The following is a 19,006-nucleotide window of genomic DNA, read 5'->3' on the forward strand; positions in this document are numbered from 1 at the left end:
AGGAATTTGAAAATCGCCTTGTGTAAGTTTTCAAACTTCTTCAAGGGGATTTTATGATATACATGCCTGATTTTAGGCCAGACTTTGGTAGACAGCCAGTTGGTGATAGCTGAAATTTTTTCCAGACTGATGACACAGCCTGTTTTTTTTTTTTTGTTTGTTTGTTTTTTACAACATGGATAACAAGTTCCATAATACAGATTTTCACTAAAAATCTGTAGATTTGTTCCTTTCTCATTCCATATATAGTCTGTGAGGTGTCAGTTTTTGTTTTTTGTTTTTTTCCTCTGGAAAACGGGTGACAATTGTTAAAGCGGTAAAACATAAGAGTGGCCTTACGTTTTTTCTTCTTTCGTTGCTTGCAGCCACAAGTTTTAGCAGGGAGGAAATCGCTGTCTGAGGAATCTGTCAGAAGTGCATTGCACTGTTTTCGTTTTTTGCATATTTTGCTTTTTTGGTACTTTTCCACTGGAAAAATGTGAACGCTCCAATTGTTAAAGCAAGAAAATTTGATAATGACCTGAGGTTTTTGGGCCATTTGTTTCTTGCACCGACCAGTTTTTGTCCTGGGCTGTGAATTGACAACATCAGATTCTTTCAAATTGCTATCAGAGGTGGACTCATCCGGGTCAGATTTAGCATTAGATTCCTCCTTGAGGCTTTGTCTCCTGGTGCAGCAAAACATTCTGCTAACAAATGCGAAAAATCGACGTACCTTGGATTTTTTGGCTGCCTGGTCTATGAAAATTTTAACAATTTCGTTGAGGCCTGGATCAAATCTCATATTTTCCAGAATATATTTTGCAGGCCACCTTTTACACAGGGCCTTGAAAATCACCTTGTTGAAGTTTTTGAATTTTGCTAAGGGTATTTTATAAAAGTCGTCCATTATTGCATCCCAGATTTTCACAGTAAGCCGGTTGGAGATAGCTAAAAGTAATTCCTCACTGATGACGTGCCCTGATTTTTTTTTTTTTTTACAACCTGCAAAACAAGTTCATACACACAGATTTTCTTTTTTTTTTTTTAAGCTTTATTTTTCATTTTTAAATTGGAAAACAAACAAAAACAAACAAACAAACAAAGCAAACAAACAAACAGAAAGCTCACAACTATGGGACAGAGCAAGTATCAACAAATAACCACAACATGACCGGCCATTTTGACCACAGAAGCACTCCCAGGTGCACACTCTTGTATCTGTGTCTTTCAAGGATAACCTCAGACATCTGAAAACCAAACACAGAAAATACAAGCATAATAATAATAATAATAATGATAATAATAATAATGATGATAATGATAATAATGATGATGATGATGATGATAACAATAATAATAATAATAACAATAACATACCAACATTAATAATTACAGAAATTGTTTTTTAAAAACAAACGAACAAAGAACTCAAAAAAAATAAAAAAATAAAAGTGAATAAAACAGAAACACAGAACACATCATGTGAACCCCTCCCACCATCCCCCCACCCCTTTACCCCTGTTTGGCTCTCAACCTCATCACATTCGTGTATCCAGACAGCCCATATTTACACCTCTCATGCACAGGAATCAACATCCCCCACGATAAAACTGCATGAAACTGCAGCTAACACCTCTATGATCTGTTAGGTCCAGAGATGGTAGTACTGCCAGGAAGGGGCCCCAGATTTTTTCAAAGGTTCCATATTTCCCTTTTACACTATGCGATATCTTCTCAGATGTGCAGTAGGACGCTAGCTCATTAATCCAGTGTCTCAATGTTGGGGAATTTTCAGATTTCCATTGTAGCAGAATACATTTTTTCACTGCAGTACTCGCAAGTAAAATAAAATATTTCTTATGGTAATTTACATTAATAGAACCTGTGTCACCTAGAATCCATAGTTTTGGGTCCAATTCAATTTGGATCCCCATTACCCTTGAGATTATTTCAATAGCCCGTCTCCAAAACTCTTCTATCACTGGGCAATTCCACAGCATGTGCAGGAGATCACCATCTCTCACCTTACATCTCCAGCGTTTGGGGGAATAATTATTATCAATTTTATGTAACCTATAAGGGGTATAATATATCCTATGAAGTATATTAAATTGCATTTGCTTGTGTTTTGTAGAAATTAACATGGTCTGTGCCTGTTCCAATAAATGGTGCCATTCTACCTCTTCATAGATATGACCCAGGTCTGTTTCCCATTTTCTTTTTATAGACATTTTGTTATAGTCAGGTAACTTTTCATTGATAATAGCATATATAGAAGATGCTATTCCTTTTATTGACTTCCATGGTTTAGTGCAGAGATGGGTTTCAAGAGGAGTTTCTTTTGGTATCTCGGGGAATAACCCTTTGGATTTCTCTTTGACCCAATCTCTTATTTGTAGGAATTTGAAGAAACTTTGTCCTGGGAGTTTGAATTTTTCCTTTAGTTGTTGAAAGTCAATAAATGTATCATTATTATATAAGTTGGCAACAGTTCGAATATTTCTGTCCTTCCATCCCCGCAATATTGGGTCAGCGATATGATAAGAGAGATCAGGATTGCCCCATAGGGGTGTCCTTCTAAGAAAAGAGAGATTTATTTTCAGAAGTGAGTGGGCTTCCTGCCAGGCGCAGAAGGTGTTTAATATTATCAAATTATTTGTGAGCTTGGATAGACATTTTTTTGTACCTAAAAATGGAACTTCTTTTAATAGTATGGGGTTCACCTCATGATGTTCTATTGGAACCCATCTAACCTCACTCCTCTCTGCATGTAGCCAGATCCAAATTGATCGATACTGAAAGGCAAGATAATAGTTCCTAAAGTTTGGTAAATTAAGTCCTTCCCTTGAATATGGGGCCTGTAGAGAGGAGAGTTTGAGTCTTGGATTTTTCTTTTGCCATATGAAAGAAGTTATATGTTTATTAAGCTCTTTGAAAAAACTTTTAGGAACATTTGTAGGGAGACATTGAAATAAGTAAATGAACTTAGGCAAAGTGTTCATTTTAATAACATTAATTCTCCCTATGAGAGATAATGGAAAATCCATCCATCTCTGAATATTAAGTTTGGTTTGCTCCAACAGTTTGATATAATTTAGTTTGAATATTTGATCCTAGGATTTGCCCTTCTGTATACCCAAATGGGTGAGTAAGAGCTCTAATACGGCTATCTTGTATATTTAATGGCATAATCTCACTTTTGGTATAGTTTATCTTAAATCCTGAGGCTGCACTGTATTCACACACAGATTTTCACCAAAAATTTAAATTTTTCTTTCTGTTGAAACAATTCTAACGGATGGATATAATTTGCTGCCAAAACAATTTTTTTGAATACTAATGCAACTGTTTTGTCAGGTTTTTGTGAATTAATTAAATTGAGTAAATCAACTCCCGGTTTGCGTTCGCTAAGACTAGTGCAAATTGCCTCAGCAATGCTGGCAAAATGTTCCTGTCCTTCTAGGCCTGAAGGTAAATCATTTCCCTCGAGTTGAGGCCCAACTAAATCTAAAAGATGTTTTTGGAGCGAACAGGAAGGCTCGTACTCTGATATCTTCGCAAGCTGCGAAATAAAAGCCTGAATAAGTCTTTTCAGCCATGCCTCATCCTTTTTTCTTTTTTTTGTATCCCACTGGTTTTTCAGTGGCAAGCAGGCTTCAAGTTTAATAAAGGATTTATTTGGGAGATTCATATTATACGTGGATCTGTTATCTTCCATTGTGTTTAAATTTGTGTCTCTTCTATATATATAATTCTAACAGCCTCTGTAAACTAATATCCTGGCTTGCTCGAGGCTGCCGTTTTCTCTGACAGTTTCAATCAAAATTAGAAACTGAGATAACTAATAGTGCTGCCTGTTGTGCAGTTAGTTTCCAAAACACGTTATTCATGGTTACATACAATTTTAGACCGATGTGGGCCAAAGCCTAGCATAGCAAAAACCAAATCTACGCCCTTGATACACAGTTTACAGCGTACCGAAATGCTGTTACACCCCAAGCCCCCTATGGTGCATTTATATAAGTATATAAAAGATATATCTCCAAGAGATATAAAACTAGGATTTACAACAAATAATATGCTAAATTTAGGGATAAAAGGGTACTAATTACTAACTATACAATACTATAATGATAACTGTACAAAAAAGACTTTGATTTATGGTTGACCTGGAAATTATATTGTTTTATACTATTACTTTTTTTTCAATAAAAATAACAATAACAGTAATAGATTACCTTTAAATGTAACTTGCTATGTCATGCCATGTTAACATAAGCCACATATCTCGTCATAATATCAAGTCGTTCCATTTGTAGTTTGTCCTCACCAGGACACCGTAAACGCGTTAAAATAACGCAGTGCTGTGTGGGTATTATATGGTATGTGTTTTTAGCTGCGGATACACAGACAGTCGACAATCCCTGCTAATATCTGAGCTTTAGAACACATTATGTGTAGCTTTGTTTAAATCATTAATTTACTGTGTACGTTTATATTTCTGTTGTTTTGATAAGACCCGCCACAGACCATGGATTATGTTTTCTTTTACGCGTTTAGCATATGCACAGTAAAACTAGGCTACGATGCTAACGTAGCTTCCCTAAAGGACAGAAATGCACTTTAGTTAACTAAAGCTGCTGTACGGTTAAGCAATACTGCCTGAAGCATGAATGAGCCTTGGCTTTAATGCAGTAATAAGCACCTTTCATTTAATATTTACCTTCTTTAAGTCAGGGAAATTAGAAGCTGTTCTTTGTTTTCGACTGTAACGCTAAGTGTGTTGATTAGCTGATTGAAAAGCTCGTGTAGCTGTAGCGACTGAGACAATGGACGAAAGTGCCGAAACTGTTGAAAACGACGACATTGTCATCATCGTGGAAAACGAGGCAGAAAGTTTACCAGCGGAAGAAGAGAGACTGAAACAAGCCACATTCGGGCTCATGGATACGTGTCCTGTCTGCAAGTTGAGCTTTCACAACAGGGAGCCCAAACTCCTGCCGTGTCTCCACTCCTTCTGCAAGAGGTGCCTACCTGCCCCCTTCATGAGTGCCGAACCAAGACGCGACACCCAGGGCCAAGTTGACAACAGCAAGCCATGTGAGGAAAATTGTCTGAACTGTTGTGAAATTGGGTTACAGATAAAGTTTGTCTGTGATAAGCAAACCATGACGTTTTGATTATGTGTGGGGTATTCCACATCAATTCCCCCAAATTACTGTGTAGTCATGTAATGTTAGATTTCTCAGGAGGAGCAAAGCGGGTTAGGAGGAAGGTTACTGCGTGGAGTTAAAAGGGGTCTAGTCTAAATGGGGCATCAGTAATGGAGAGCAGTTGGGTCTGTGATCTTTTGTCCCTTATTGACTCACGACAGAAGTTATTGACTCAACTCCTGCCGTCTCTCCACTCCAGCCTCTAGACTGGCCAATGATGTTAAAAGGTTTGTTGGTCCTGCTGTTATCTCTAGGACTTAAAACTGTCCCCGCGCCCCCAAATACGCACACACACACACCGAAATGGATAACAGCTACTACAGATTGATAGATAATCTCCAGTATTATGCTAGATATGAGAGTTTGAAATGGCAACAAAAAAAGTTCCAAGTTTATCGTGATACTCCAAAAAATAAATAACTACAACAAATAAGTGATAGAAAAATATGAATATTTTCAAAATTCATTTTAGGAAAGTGGGGAAGAACATTATCACAAGTTTTGGATATGTTACTACTAGTAACAAAGTCTTTTTAGAAAAGTCTAATTGAAATTTTAATTTTTTTGTAAGTATCACAATAAACTTCATGGTATAAATACACCTCATATGTTTTAACATATCTGATTTTTAAATTTCAGCCCCCTATATTTGAAATGGTTCTTTCTACAAACCTTAAAAGCTACAAATGCAATTAGTACTATTAAATTTTTAATATATATATATATTAGTGCTTAACTAATTTATTAGACTATCACCCAATGTAAAGTTTATGCCACAGCTGCCATAAATTAACAGTAGTGATAATTACCAAAATCCTTTTTATCTTTCTGTAATGGTTAATCCACCAGTATGCGTACACTCTTTAATCAAAATTATATTGTTATTCAATTTAATTTCTCTGCAGCAGTTTCAAACTGTTCTTCCTCCCTTTCTGTTTTTGAAACAGTCTAAATTAGCTCTGATAATACGACCTTTACAATCAGTGAATTTAAAAGAGTCTTCATTACACTAAAATACTGAGTATTATTTAGACATCATTTAGAAATCTTCCGCAGTTCTGCATTATCCTGTAAATAAAGTCCTCCTTAAAGGGAGAGAATCAAGAGTAGAACCAGACTGTCTGAAATGGAGTGTTTAGAGCAATCTGAGGGATGAACTTTGTTTTAAGTGGCCGTGTTTCGTATGATGTTTTTTGAGCTAATGTCTTTAGTAATGTCTGTGTTCACTCCAGTGGTGGGCATTCGATGTCCAGTATGCAGACAAGAGTGCTGGGAGATGGATGTGCTGGACAATTTCTTTGTAAAGGATTCTGCCGAGGTGCCAAGCAGCACGGTGGAGAAAACCACGCAGGTTAGTCGTTGAGCTTATAACCTGAGCTGTTCCTTTCCCTGAGCTTTGATTTTATTGTGATACCACATTCCTGTAACTACACAACTGATTTTATTTTATTTTTACCCCTCCATTGGTTTTTTGTCTTTAAAGGTGTGCATGAGCTGTGATGACAACACGGAGGCAACAGGTTACTGTGTGGAGTGCGTGGAGTTTCTGTGTGTCACGTGCATTGAGGCACACCAGAGGGTTAAGTTTACCAGGGACCACACCATACGCCAGAAGGAGGAGATGTCTCCAGGTATTTTCTTTCCAGGAAAGCGACCTGTTTTTCCTGTAATTATTAACATGGTGATTCTTGTCTGTGACATTCCTGATCCGTGACGTCACGCTTCCCTCCTTGTTTATATACCAGATGCTGTCAGCCTATCCACACAGAGGCCCGTCTTTTGTGACATCCACAAGCAGGAACCGCTGAAGCTGTTTTGTGAGACTTGTGACCGACTTACCTGCCGAGACTGTCAGCTCCTTAAGCACAAGGATCACAAGTATGGAGAATGTATTTCTCTATTCACAGTAGGTTTATAGCTGTTTAAGAAAATGGTTTTGCAGCACAGTTATGTGCATTGTGGGTAAGCCTGCCATAGGTTTTAAACACACAATTTTTCCATGTTGTGATGTTTGATAACAGGTGTGTGGTTTGATGAGGTGCCACAGTGCTTTCAAAAATAAAATTATATTGGTTATGTCATGGTGCTGTTGTCTCTGACCAGGAATAATGGCAATACATGAATTCACATGATGGAACAAAAATGAGAGTTTTTATTTGTACCATGTTTGTGTCTAGCTACCAGTTTTTAGAGGATGCATACAGAAACCACAGGCAGTGTCTCGAGACCATGACGCAGCAGCTGCAAGAGAAAAGAAAAGCCATCGAGGAAGTATCCAGCTGCATCAACGGCGGGTAAAGTTACCTTGCATAGTTGGAGCTTGATCAGAGAACCTGTGTTAGCTCCACTGCAGATATAACGCGTTTTGCTATAAAAATATTGAAGTGGAAAATAGAGCTGTATCCATTTAGGATTTTGGTTTTATTTAAATTAAAAGGGATTTCCACTTGATTTATATTATTGGATTCCACTCTAGTAGCTTTACGTGACTTGCTGTTTCAAGTCATCTTTATTTAACTTTTCCTGGGCCTCGATGCGGACTCTCAGTTGATCTGCTTTCTGAAATTAACGGTTTCAGCTTCTCCTTTTAAACCATCCTTCCTTTGATTGGCTGCGTTTTGTAAACAGCAGTTGGGTGGGGCCGCTGTGCTCACAGCCAGTTCTGTGTGCTTGAGATGGCCATATTAACAACATCCACCTGCGTAGAGTCAAGAGTAGAAAACACTGTTTAAATCTGGAGCTTATGGCTACAGGGAATTCTGGCATACATGATGACCTGATTATTTAAAATTAACATGGGGAAAAGAAAAAGCATAATAAAGTCCCTTAAAAACTAGACTGAAATAAAATCCAAATTAATGTGAGCATTATATGAATTTCACTTCAGACTGCAGCAAGTTGAGGAAAATCGGAAAGCTGTAACTAATGAAATAAAGAAGTCCATCTGTAACTTGATAATGGAGATCAACAGGAAGGGAAAGATTCTGGTTAACCAGCTTGAGGTACGTGTGACCTGATTTCTTTAGGTGTAGTGATGTTTGGGTTTCTTTTAATTTTTATTTTATTTTTTTAAAATAAGCTCACACATTTCCCCCCAGGCTTTAACTAAGGACCATGAGTTGGGTTTGAAAAAGCAGCAGGAAGAAGTCAACTCTCTAGGCAGGCACCTAGACCACGTCATTAGCTTCACCAAATGGGCCACAGCTAGCCACAGCGGGACAGCTCTGCTCTACTGCAAGAGACTGGTGTGTAACTTTTAGCATCATTACTTATACTGTACAGTATAAATTACATTGTAGCTATTACTTGTTTTAGTAATTTTTCTAATATGTAATATTATCTGCAAAACTTGATAATCTCAGTGACTTTAAAATGTCCCTGTCTTTTTCTCCCTCTCCTAGATTCTTTACCAGATCCATTACCTGATGAGAGCACACTGCAGTCCCTCCACCGTCCCTCAGAGCTCAGTTCGATTCCAGTGTCGCTCCGGTTTCTGGGCTACAAATGTAGACCTCGGTAAGGCTGTCAACTGCTCACATGTATAAGCAGCAATGTGTACTCATGGTAGCAAGAACAAAAGCTAGCTTCCTGCAGAACAGCACATTTGAAAGGATCATGTGAGCACTAAAAATGCCCGATCTCCACACTTTATAACATGAGCCAAAGACCTTACAGTAGAATGGTTATGACTGGGTTGTTCTCTGGTCAAGCATTTGATAACAGAAATGACTCCAAATTTTGTGTGTACCTTTGCTCATTAGTGTTATTTATTCAACAAATTTACTGATGCTTTTTTTGTATGTTTTGAAAAGTTTAAATTCAATTATGCTTATCAGTGCTGAGAATGATTGTTATAAATTTTATGCATTTACTTACATGAAAGTAACAAAAAACAGCTGTGGTCTATAATAGTTTAAAAAATGTTGGTCAGAGAACCTTCGTCTCACATTTATTTTCATATTTCATATTTGATGATGATGACCATGAATGAATGGTCCTAATTCTTGATAATCATTGGACTCCCTTTCTTTAAAAACCAGATAACGTGCCAAATAAATTAAGATAGTCAGTTATAGTATGTCGTATTTAATTACTGTCAGCTGCCTGACAACAACAGAGCAACTGGTGTACAGATTCAGCCTTTTGGGATTTGCTTAACTGGATGATTGAGCATGCATCAAGACAACTAGTTAAAAAAATAAATGTGGAGACGTGGCTGTAAATATATTTTATAAAAGTCTCTGCACAGCTTAAGCATGAGAGGACAAAAACACAAATGTAATAACTGCAACCCCCACACCCAAAACTGGAGAATTTTTAGGTTGGGTACATGTTGCATAAGATTAACATTGTTGTATTGAGCCATTTGTTATCTTGCTGATGCATGAACCTACATCAGTTGTGGTCAGAAGTTAACATTGACTCACTATGGGTTTTGGTTTTGATGATTTCTTTGAACTGTTCTTTTTGCAGGGTGCGATGATTTGCACAGCATTCATCTTTAATGATTTAGGGAAAAAAAGAATTGGGCGCACAAGTTTGAATTTATTCTGGAGTTTCTCTAATCTACACTGGGTCAAAAGCATAGATACAGACTTAAATACATATAAACACCCCCCACTAACATTTGGTTAAATGTCCCTTAAGAGGTTGCACCTAAACCAGAAGCTTGAACAAATTTCTGGCATAATTCTGGCTGGATATTTGACAACTTTGGAATGGATTGTTTGGGATCATTGTCCTGTTGGAGCACCCAGCTATTTCAAACGCTTAGCTGATGATCAGAGTTGAAGTTGATGAATTTGTAGGAAAGTCCTACTCCTTTGTTATTCTACCCAATCTGTACAATGAACAAGTACCACTGACAGCAAAACAGCCCCAGAGCATCATGCTGCAACCACCATGCTTTGTTATGCAGTGCTGCAGTGTTCTTTGTTATGAAAGCCTTATCTTTACTAGTCCAAATATACACCTTGTTTTTGAGGCCAATTAGATAAAACTTTGTCTCGCCTGACCATAAAACGTCTCTCCAGAAAGCGTCTAAGTTGTCCACATGGACAGCTGCAAGTTTCAGTTGAGCCTGAAGGTGTCGATTTTGAAGCAGAGGCTTCTTTCTTGGTCATCAGTCCATGGCAATGTTAAACTCATTTCACTGTGGACAGTGATGCTTGTATTCCAGCAGTTTCCAGTTTATGACAGTCCTAAGCTTTGGTGGGTCATAATGACCATATGTAAACTTCTGACCACTACTGTAACTCCCACACCCACTTTCTCACAGGAATGTGACTGATTAAATATTTTTTAAACTACAACTTTTCAGTTTATCTGACCATCAGCACATAAGAGCTGCCTCAGTCACTCCATGATCCAATCAGAGAAATGGTGACATTAGTCTGAACTGATGTTCAGGCTATTTTGGACTTCTTTTTTTTTTTTTGGGTAGGTCAAGGTTGCCTAATGTCAGTGTTGTCATATTGAGTCATTTGGTATCCTACTGATTAACATGCAACTCTAGTTCTGCGTCTTCAGTTAATGTAGTAGTTTGTGTTTTTCGGGGCAGGTTCCCTGGTAGTAGAAAGAGGCCCCAGTAGGCCACCGATCACCAACCACCAGACAGGTCCCAGAGCAGAAGCACCCACTGGAGCTCTTTCACTCTCAACTCAGCAGCGACAGAGCACACTCGCTCAGCTCCAGATGCAGGTAAAGAGATCTTTCAAGCTGTCCTTGGCTACCTAAGAATGAAATGTAGTCGTAGATATTCTCAAATATTGTGAACTTTTCTACATACTGTAGGTTAACATTTAAGCCTCTTAATCTTGCCGACTACTCCTCTGATCAAGGTTGACAAGCTTTCCCAACAGCACCCCAGGGGGCCCCCTCCTAACCCGTGGTCCTGGCACCAAAATGTCAGGCTACCAGGACCGCCTGGCCCCCCACCACCAACCAGACCTATCCATGGAGGTTCCTCCCCCTCTCAAGGTGTCCCCAACATGGTACAGCAAGGACGCAGGTATGGAAGTTCCCACCCCAACCCTCGAAGCCCCACATCATCTCTGCTTAACAACATGAGCTTCCCAGCTGCTCAGGTACGTCAGGTTCCGAGGTTTTGTTGAATTTAAGTACATCAGTGTTTGTTTTTCCTTTACTTAATGAAACAGTGGGACAAATTGATGCCTTTTTTTTCTTTCTTTCTTTCTTTCTTTCTTTCTTTCTTTCTTTCTTTCTTTCTTTCTTTCTTTCTTTCTTTCTTTCTTTCTTTCTTTCTTTCTTTCTGTCTTTCTTTCTTTCTTTCTTTCTTTTTTTAATCTAAAGTGTTCTTTGAACTTGTCTTTTTTACATATAGTCTTTGAGAGATCTGATCCATACCTCCAGCTTCCCCCCTAAACCTACAGATGGGTCACAGGGTGCTTCCCGCTTTCCACAGCCTCTCACGTCTGGAGCAACTACACAAATGTCACTGCACCAGGTTTGTAGGATTCTTATAAAGATTTTAAGCCTGGCACAACATGAGTCCAGAGAGTGAAGGCATTCGCTGATAACTGAACTTGGTTTGGTGTTGTTTCCTCTAGAGATGTCTGCCAGAGTCATCTTTCCTCAAGAGGAGTGAACCTGGTGGATCGGTCCCCTCCATCACTGTCTCTGTACCCAAACCCAACTTCCCTCCTATTCTAGCTTCAGCAACTGCTGACAAAACAACCATGCTTAACCACATGGCAGGTCATTATCTGTACATTGATCTTTTCATTTACAAAAAATGGCTTTTAAGGTCTGAAGTTGAATTAAAAGCTCCATTTTGAGATTGATTTTCAAATTTAAAAAAAAAATTGCCTCCTTTTAAAGGTCGAGGGAGGCAGAATTCCCCCATGGCAAAACCATCATCTTCAGACAGAAGCATGGGGTAAGAAGTGAGCAGAGTATCTGTCACAGTGCTACTTAATCCTGTAGTTTATTATTGTGATCATGGATTAACCGTGAAATGTATAGCAGCCTTTTTTTTTTTTCTTTAAAAAAAAAAAAAATCAATTCTGTGGCAATCTGTATTGAAGGACGACTTCTTGGAAGCAGACTGCCGAGCCACCATCAGCTCCTGCATCAAAGCGACGAAGGAGAACATCTCCGGGTCCTGTTATTGTCATAAAGGACGAACCTGAGGACGACGACGAAGTCCGTTTCGTAAGAGTCGCATTTATAAACTTAGAATATTTACAGATTTGCCATTTTGATCTAATTTTGATCCAAATGTATCATTCTTAAAACTTATTCAAAATTGATCTTTGACATATTACCACCCCATTTTCAAAAAAGGTGGTTATTCTTTTTGAAATATAAACCGCCTGTGGATAAGAGACAAAGCTGAGAATCAACACCGAATGCTTGTTACTACACAGTATTATAAATATGCAAATCTGTGGTGAAAATCACTGCATGTGATTGACAGCTCACTGAAAACTATTGTCGGCATCCAAACAATGTAAATGATAAGTTGCATGGAAAGAAAATATAAGTAAATAATAATAATAAATAATATAGCAGTCAGGCTATAATACATCAAGCCTAACTGCTCAACACTGCTTTTACCTTTTGAAGTTTAGGCTCTGGCTGCCGGGCTGGGTTCCACATATACTCAGATTTAACATAGCTTTCTGTTAGCATGCCATTTGTGGAGCTGCTTGTAGAGACTGAGTTTTGTTAGCAGTATTAAAGAGTTGTATCTGTTCTGCATGCAGCTTGCATTTCACCTTTCATACAGTAAAAAGAAAAGTAATGCCCATATCCCCGTTCCTCAAAAGCTGCACTTCATCTGACTTTAGTGTGAATGGGCAGGAAGGAAAAAGCTTTTTATCTGCCCAGAGTGCAGATAACTGGAGAACCTTTTGAAATGACAGTAAGAAAATAATTGTAAATTGAGCATAATTACTGAATCTAATAAATGATTGCATTCAAGTGATTACAGTAACATGTTAATTTGGTATCTGCAACACTGAACTCAAATGAGCAGTAACCTCGATCTCCTTGATGCCAGCCTTCAAATTCCAGCTTATTCTGACAAAACTGATATACAGTTGCGTTTTAGCTGCCAGTTTAAGCACACATCGCTGCTTGGAAAGCTGTCATGTTTTGAAAGATCAAGAATTAAAATTCTTTTCCAGAAGTCTTCTGTCCTGAATAGAGAAAGCATTCAGCTCACCATTAGATAAAAGTTCAAAATCCAGAATGTGTGACAGTATAGAGAAGCATTAATGCTCAGACATGTGAATGAACCAATAATACTGAATGATGAATTATAGATTTTTGGAGCACATATTGGGTCATCCAGACAGTGGGGTTTTTATTTTTTTCGGACTTTATAATTTTAGCAAGACAATTTCAAAATGCATTGTGCTCATATTACAACAGCATAGCTCCAAAGTAAAAGTTGGTGGCGCTAAACTGGCCTATCAGCAGTCCAGACCTATCATCCATTGGAAAACCTTTGGCAAAAATGGCCTGAACCTGCTGAGCATCTATCAAATAACTATGAGAGAACATTACTGCTCTCAAAAACACAGCTGGTGGTCTCACTTCCCAAACACAAAGGAGCAGTGATGCAGTATTAGTAGTAGTAGTGGTGATTTTGGCAGCATGTTGCTTGCATCAAATTTAAAATGTATTCATTTTTAACCCTTATCTGTAAAAGACTGATGGGGTATTGTGAGCATCCAAGTCTGTGAATACCAGAACTTGAGAAAAAGGCGACATAGGATTGGTGCATCTGTTAGGAGGCTGAGGGATACCACTGGCTGCTGCCATTATTTTACATTAGTTCAGCCTCAAAATCATTGCTCTGTTTTCACTCTCTCTCACCTACAGGTGCAGTCCAGCGTCGGCTCTAGCCTGCCAGATAGCAGCACTGGAGCACAGTCTAAGCCCCGGCAGCAGCAGAAGGGCTCCCCACCAGCACCACCCCCTGGATCAGACTCCAAAGACAGGCGTCCTCAGCCCCAATCGCAGCCAGAGTCTGAAAAGAGAGCCGAGCCAGAAGAAGATCCTAATGAGGACTGGTGCGCCGTCTGTCAGAACGGAGGAGAACTGCTCTGCTGCGACAAGTGTCCCAAAGTTTTTCATCTGGCCTGTCACATTCCCACTCTGAATGAATCCCCCAGGTGAGAGATGCCTTTTTGGGATCATGCATAGACACACATGAATAAACAAGAGGTGGACAAGGGTGCATGAGGAGGAGCGTTTTTCATCCCTAAAACGTCTGTTAGACTATTTCAGCTGGTCTGAACATTGTGTAGTTGAAATGGTTATTGCCTGTAATAGTTGTTGTGTATAAAGCATATTGGATCATAATAAAATACAGATTTTTAAACCATTCTGAAATTAAAAAAATGTCTGTACCTTCCATCTTTTCTTTTATTTCAGAATATATGTAGAAATTGGTCTTAAATCCCTTCTCTGTTTGGCGTTGATGAAGTCTGAAATCTCTCTGTTAAGCGCCTGGTTATTATTCTTGCCCATAGTTAGCTTGTTAGTCTGTGCAGGCTGCTCTATGCAGTTAAAGTGTTAATCTTATTCAGCAGCAGGTGGCCAATCATTGTGCGTTTCCTAACTGCTTTTCTTCACCGTACGTCTTTCCTCAGTGGCGAGTGGTTCTGTTCATTCTGCCGAGACCTCGTCTCTCCCGAGATGGAGTACGACTGTGACAGCAAGGATGCCCCGATCTCTGAAAAGTTTCCACCTGTTGATAGAAGGGTATGCTAATCAAGCTGCCATTTGCATTTCTGTCCACGAATTAGTTTCAGTCCTTCAGCCTGCACGTTCTGTTTTACAACTGAAAAGATTTAAGTATGAGTTTCTAGTGTATTTTATCATAGTTTCCTTTCTTTTTAGTACATGCTGGAAAAACTAAAGGTCTGACTTGCCATGAAAAACATGTGTCTTACAACAGCGGTCCCCAACCTTTTTTGCGCCACGGACCGGTTTATGTCCGACAGTATTTTCACGGACCGGCCTTTAAGGTGTCGCGGATAAATAAAATGAAATAAAACCACTACTGGTACCAAAAAAACAGAAAATAAATTCATAGCACACAGGAAAAGACCCAGGGAAATGGAGTTAACGATAAAAACGATTTAAAAAATAACGATAAAAACCCTGAAAACCATAAATTTCACACCCGAGCCTAAACTCTCTCGGCCCACTACCAAACGACTCACAGACCGGTACCAGTCCATGGCCCGGGGATGGGGAGCGGTCTCTTACAACTATAATTTGGTTATTTAACAGCAGGAGGTCAGGTTGGATTTAAAAAGAGCATCAAAAAAGTCTGAGCCTGTTAAAAGTCCCATTGGGGATAGATTTCCTGCTCTGTGGGGGGAAAATGGTTAAAAGACTTCAGAATAGCATTTCATAATGTTCTCATGTCCCTGAAGCATCAAGAGGATGGGTGGATTTGTTAATGTAAAATAACGAAGAATTTACGGATGTGTCATCTATTGTAAATATTAAGAGATTGAGTGATTCTTGGCAAATATCTGTAAGTAAGAGAGAAGAAATGCTGAAAAATCCTTGAGTGAAAATCACTGAATGGGCTCCCAAAAACGACTGTGAGTGAACTCCACTGTGAACAGCAACAATGTCCCTTCTGAACCCAAAGTTATGTAAGATCTGTCCTCTGGTCTCTATCATTTAAAATCAATGAAAGTGCATTCTCTGGGCTAAAGAGGAGAGGGGACAGGCGAGCGCACTGTTCGTGCAGCAGCTAGTATCTGCAATGGTATTGTGGTATATTAGTGCTAATGGCTCAGGTTAAAATCACAGACGTGAAAGCTGAACAACTTTATCAGGCAAACATCTCCAAACACAGTTAACCTAAATGGGTATCACTGTCAACATTGCCTACTTTATTCATAAAACACTTTGGTCAGTGCTACCTGTTTTTTAAAGTGTGAACATAAAATAAAAAATATAAATACGAAGAATAGTAAACGATATAGAACATCTACATCAGAAAAACAATAAAATCCAAATAAAAATGTGAAGAAAGGCTTTATAGCAGGAATATGGAACAGTGTTAAAGAAGAAGCAATGCAACTAAGTGACAAACAAGCTTTATTTAAACTGTGATGTGATGAAGATTTTTTTTTTTTTTTAAATCAGAATTTGATGTGTTGTCTTTGTACTTACAAATTTTCACCGTTTTGTTTTCTAAACTTTACACAAAGTTTTTAAAAAAAAATTTTTTTCTAGAAATGTGAGAGGCTGCTGCTTCGTCTTTTCTGTAACGACTTCAGCACCGACTTCCAGCAGCCGGCTTCTCCTTCGGTGAGATGCATTCAATGTTCAGTCAAAACTTCTGTAGAGCGCTCTTTAGTTGAATGCTTATTGTGCAGATATGTTATTTTACTGTGCAATTATTTCAAGTAAAATGAGGCAAAGAAAGAAAATGTGTATTGATTTTCATTTACTATAATAACTGGGTTTTTATTCCCACTTTTGGCAATGTGTGTGTTACTTTTTTCTTGTGTACTTTTTAATTTTACTCATTCCACGCTCAGTAACTTTATATAAATCCTGTTTTAACTATCTTTTCATATGAAAGTGATTCATAACTTTTGAGAGAGTTTCACACAACACTTGGATTAGGTGCTTAACTTTTATTGTTCTTCTTCTAAACGTAGGAGACGAGACGGTACAAAGAACTTATAAAGACCCCGATGGATTTGTCAATAGTAAAGAGGAAGCTGGAGTCAAAGTCAAAAGACGGTGAAAGTTATGTCAGTCCTGAGAGCTTTGTTGCAGATGTCAGGCTCATATTTTTCAACTGTGCCAAGTATTACAAGGTTGGTCTGATTTTTATTTATTTTTTTTAATGCCAGTCATGCTTTATTTAATTGATATTTCCTTTATTTTGCTTTAACTGAAATTTTGCTTTTTACCAGCCAACCTCAGAGGTTGGCAGTGCGGGTTTGTACCTGGAGGACTATTTCGAGGAGCAGCTGAAGTTCATCTACCCGGACAGGGTCTTCCCCGGTGGGAGGGAAGAACAGATGATCCCCCCTTTAGAGGACGAGATAGACGAGGAAGAGGAGATGATGGAGGACGGTGCGGCTGCCGTTAAAGATAAGCCACAGAGCCCCGCAGGAAAAGGGATCCCCCCAGTAGAGGAAGACACAGCTCCTCTAGAAGACAGAACAACACCAGCAGCAAAGGAAAAGTCAGAAGCTGAAACGAGTGAGAAGAAGACGGGCAAAGCGGTAGCTGCCACAGAGGGAGGCGCACCTCCTGCAGACGAAGTAAAGCAGGAAAATGTTGCTGCTGTAAAACGGGCGGAAAACTCTCCAGCAACTCCGAGCGATACGAAAGACGGAGTAGCTTCCAGCTCCACAAAAGAGGTGAAACCTCGGATTACTACGGACACAACAACAGAGCCACCTGAAGCTCCGCAGGAGAAGTCTGCTTCTGCGGACACAGTCAAGGAGAAGCGATAGATGGATGTACAGCAGATAGGAAGAGGAACTGTTGATGAAGATGATGGATGAGTCCAGTCTTCCATTGAAGTGGCCCCAGTGGGGACCCACATTTGCTGCAATCATGCCTTTGTTTGTTTGTGTTTTGTAGGATGAATGTTGTTTTTAAGATTTTATTTTTATTTATCTTTTATTTGATGGGAATGGTGCAGATTAGCATAGTTTATAGAGATTGCTCAGCTATTATTTATAGTTGGGCTTTTAATAGGAAAAGAACTGCTGTACTAAATGGGCTTTAGTAGCAGTTATGCTTTAGATCCACAGCAAAGATCTAAAAAGCTCTTTGTGTTCTTCTCTGAATGGACATATTATACCTTGTAACAGATTATTTTCAGTGATGATGCCACTGAAAAGCACATAAATGACATTCTTTGTTCAGTATGTACAGGTTATCAGTCATCACCTTGTTCGTCACTTGTATATAATAATTATGTATTTTGAAAGCAGCCAAAAATAAAAGTTTAAATTGGTAATGCATGTAGAATGTGTTAATGCTAACATTTCTGTTTAGGCTTTTACCTTCATGATCAAATAATGTTAAAATGCAATAGCTTTGTTTTAGTATGGTATTAATGCTACGTATGCAACAAGTAAGTACTGTAGTTTCTGTACAGAAGGAAGTCCTACATTGATTGCAGTCGAACCATCTCTTGTGTTTCCACTTTCCACAGAGCAGCATTCTGTTGTTGGCATTGAGAGAAAACGCTCCAGATTTGAGTGGGTTCACTTCAGATAATGCAGAGACGTCAGAAGCTGTCGTCATTGTCGTGTTTTACAAATTGTGCTCTACAAGATGAGAATGGCTCAAAAACTGACACAACATCATTAGCATTAATATTCTCTCCTATATTGTTACTTTATTACTAATCAAGCATACTGTAAATAACTTAACAATGGCTGAGCATAAAAATACCTGAATTTACAGTATTTGTAATAAACGGGGACTACATGAAGATCTGGCTTGTGCTTGCGTCCCTCTGTGATAATCTGTTGGTTGTGATTTTAGGATTCATGTTTTGGAGCTATGAACTTACTAGCCATTTGTCTACCAGTCTGGCAGTGTATGCAGAAGAGCATCTCTAAATCTACAAAAGGGGCAAATGGGCTGCAGCAGCAGAAGACCATGCTGGGTGCAACTCTAAAATGCATGTGTTGTAGATTGTAATCGAATCTTTTATAAACCACCGTCTCCATGCCAAGAAAATTGTTGTATCAGTGGTTTAGATTGGTGATGGTGGTTTAATGGTGTGTTATTTATTTATTTATTTTATTATTATTATTATTACTATTATTATTATT

General features: G+C 38.6%; 1 protein-coding gene across 3 annotated transcripts; it reads left to right on the forward strand.

Moving 5' to 3' along the window:
• Window positions 1–4,259: 4,259 nt before the first annotated feature.
• trim24 (tripartite motif containing 24) lies at window positions 4,260–18,660 on the forward strand. Of its 3 annotated transcripts, none has more exons than XM_039601200.1 (19): window positions 4,260–5,082; window positions 6,428–6,546; window positions 6,679–6,826; window positions 6,941–7,073; window positions 7,373–7,489; window positions 8,083–8,197; window positions 8,294–8,440; window positions 8,597–8,711; window positions 10,756–10,895; window positions 11,036–11,281; window positions 11,539–11,661; window positions 11,765–11,912; window positions 12,036–12,093; window positions 12,242–12,359; window positions 14,046–14,338; window positions 14,819–14,930; window positions 16,428–16,502; window positions 16,859–17,020; window positions 17,120–18,660. In XM_039601200.1, exons 1-19 carry the CDS (start codon window positions 4,812–4,814, stop codon window positions 17,666–17,668), a joined length of 3,189 nt encoding a protein of 1,062 aa, XP_039457134.1. In that variant the 5' UTR covers window positions 4,260–4,811; the 3' UTR covers window positions 17,669–18,660. The 3 variants fall into 3 exon arrangements, with proteins under 3 accessions (XP_039457134.1, XP_031606420.1, XP_031606419.1); XM_031750560.2 differs by having other exon boundaries at window positions 4,261–5,082; window positions 11,057–11,281; window positions 12,242–12,368; XM_031750559.2 differs by having other exon boundaries at window positions 4,262–5,082; window positions 12,242–12,368.
• Window positions 18,661–19,006: the final 346 nt, after the last annotated feature.

The sequence above is a fragment of the Oreochromis aureus genome, linkage group 17 (assembly GCF_013358895.1).
Source record: "Oreochromis aureus strain Israel breed Guangdong linkage group 17, ZZ_aureus, whole genome shotgun sequence".
NCBI lineage: Eukaryota > Metazoa > Chordata > Actinopteri > Cichliformes > Cichlidae > Oreochromis > Oreochromis aureus.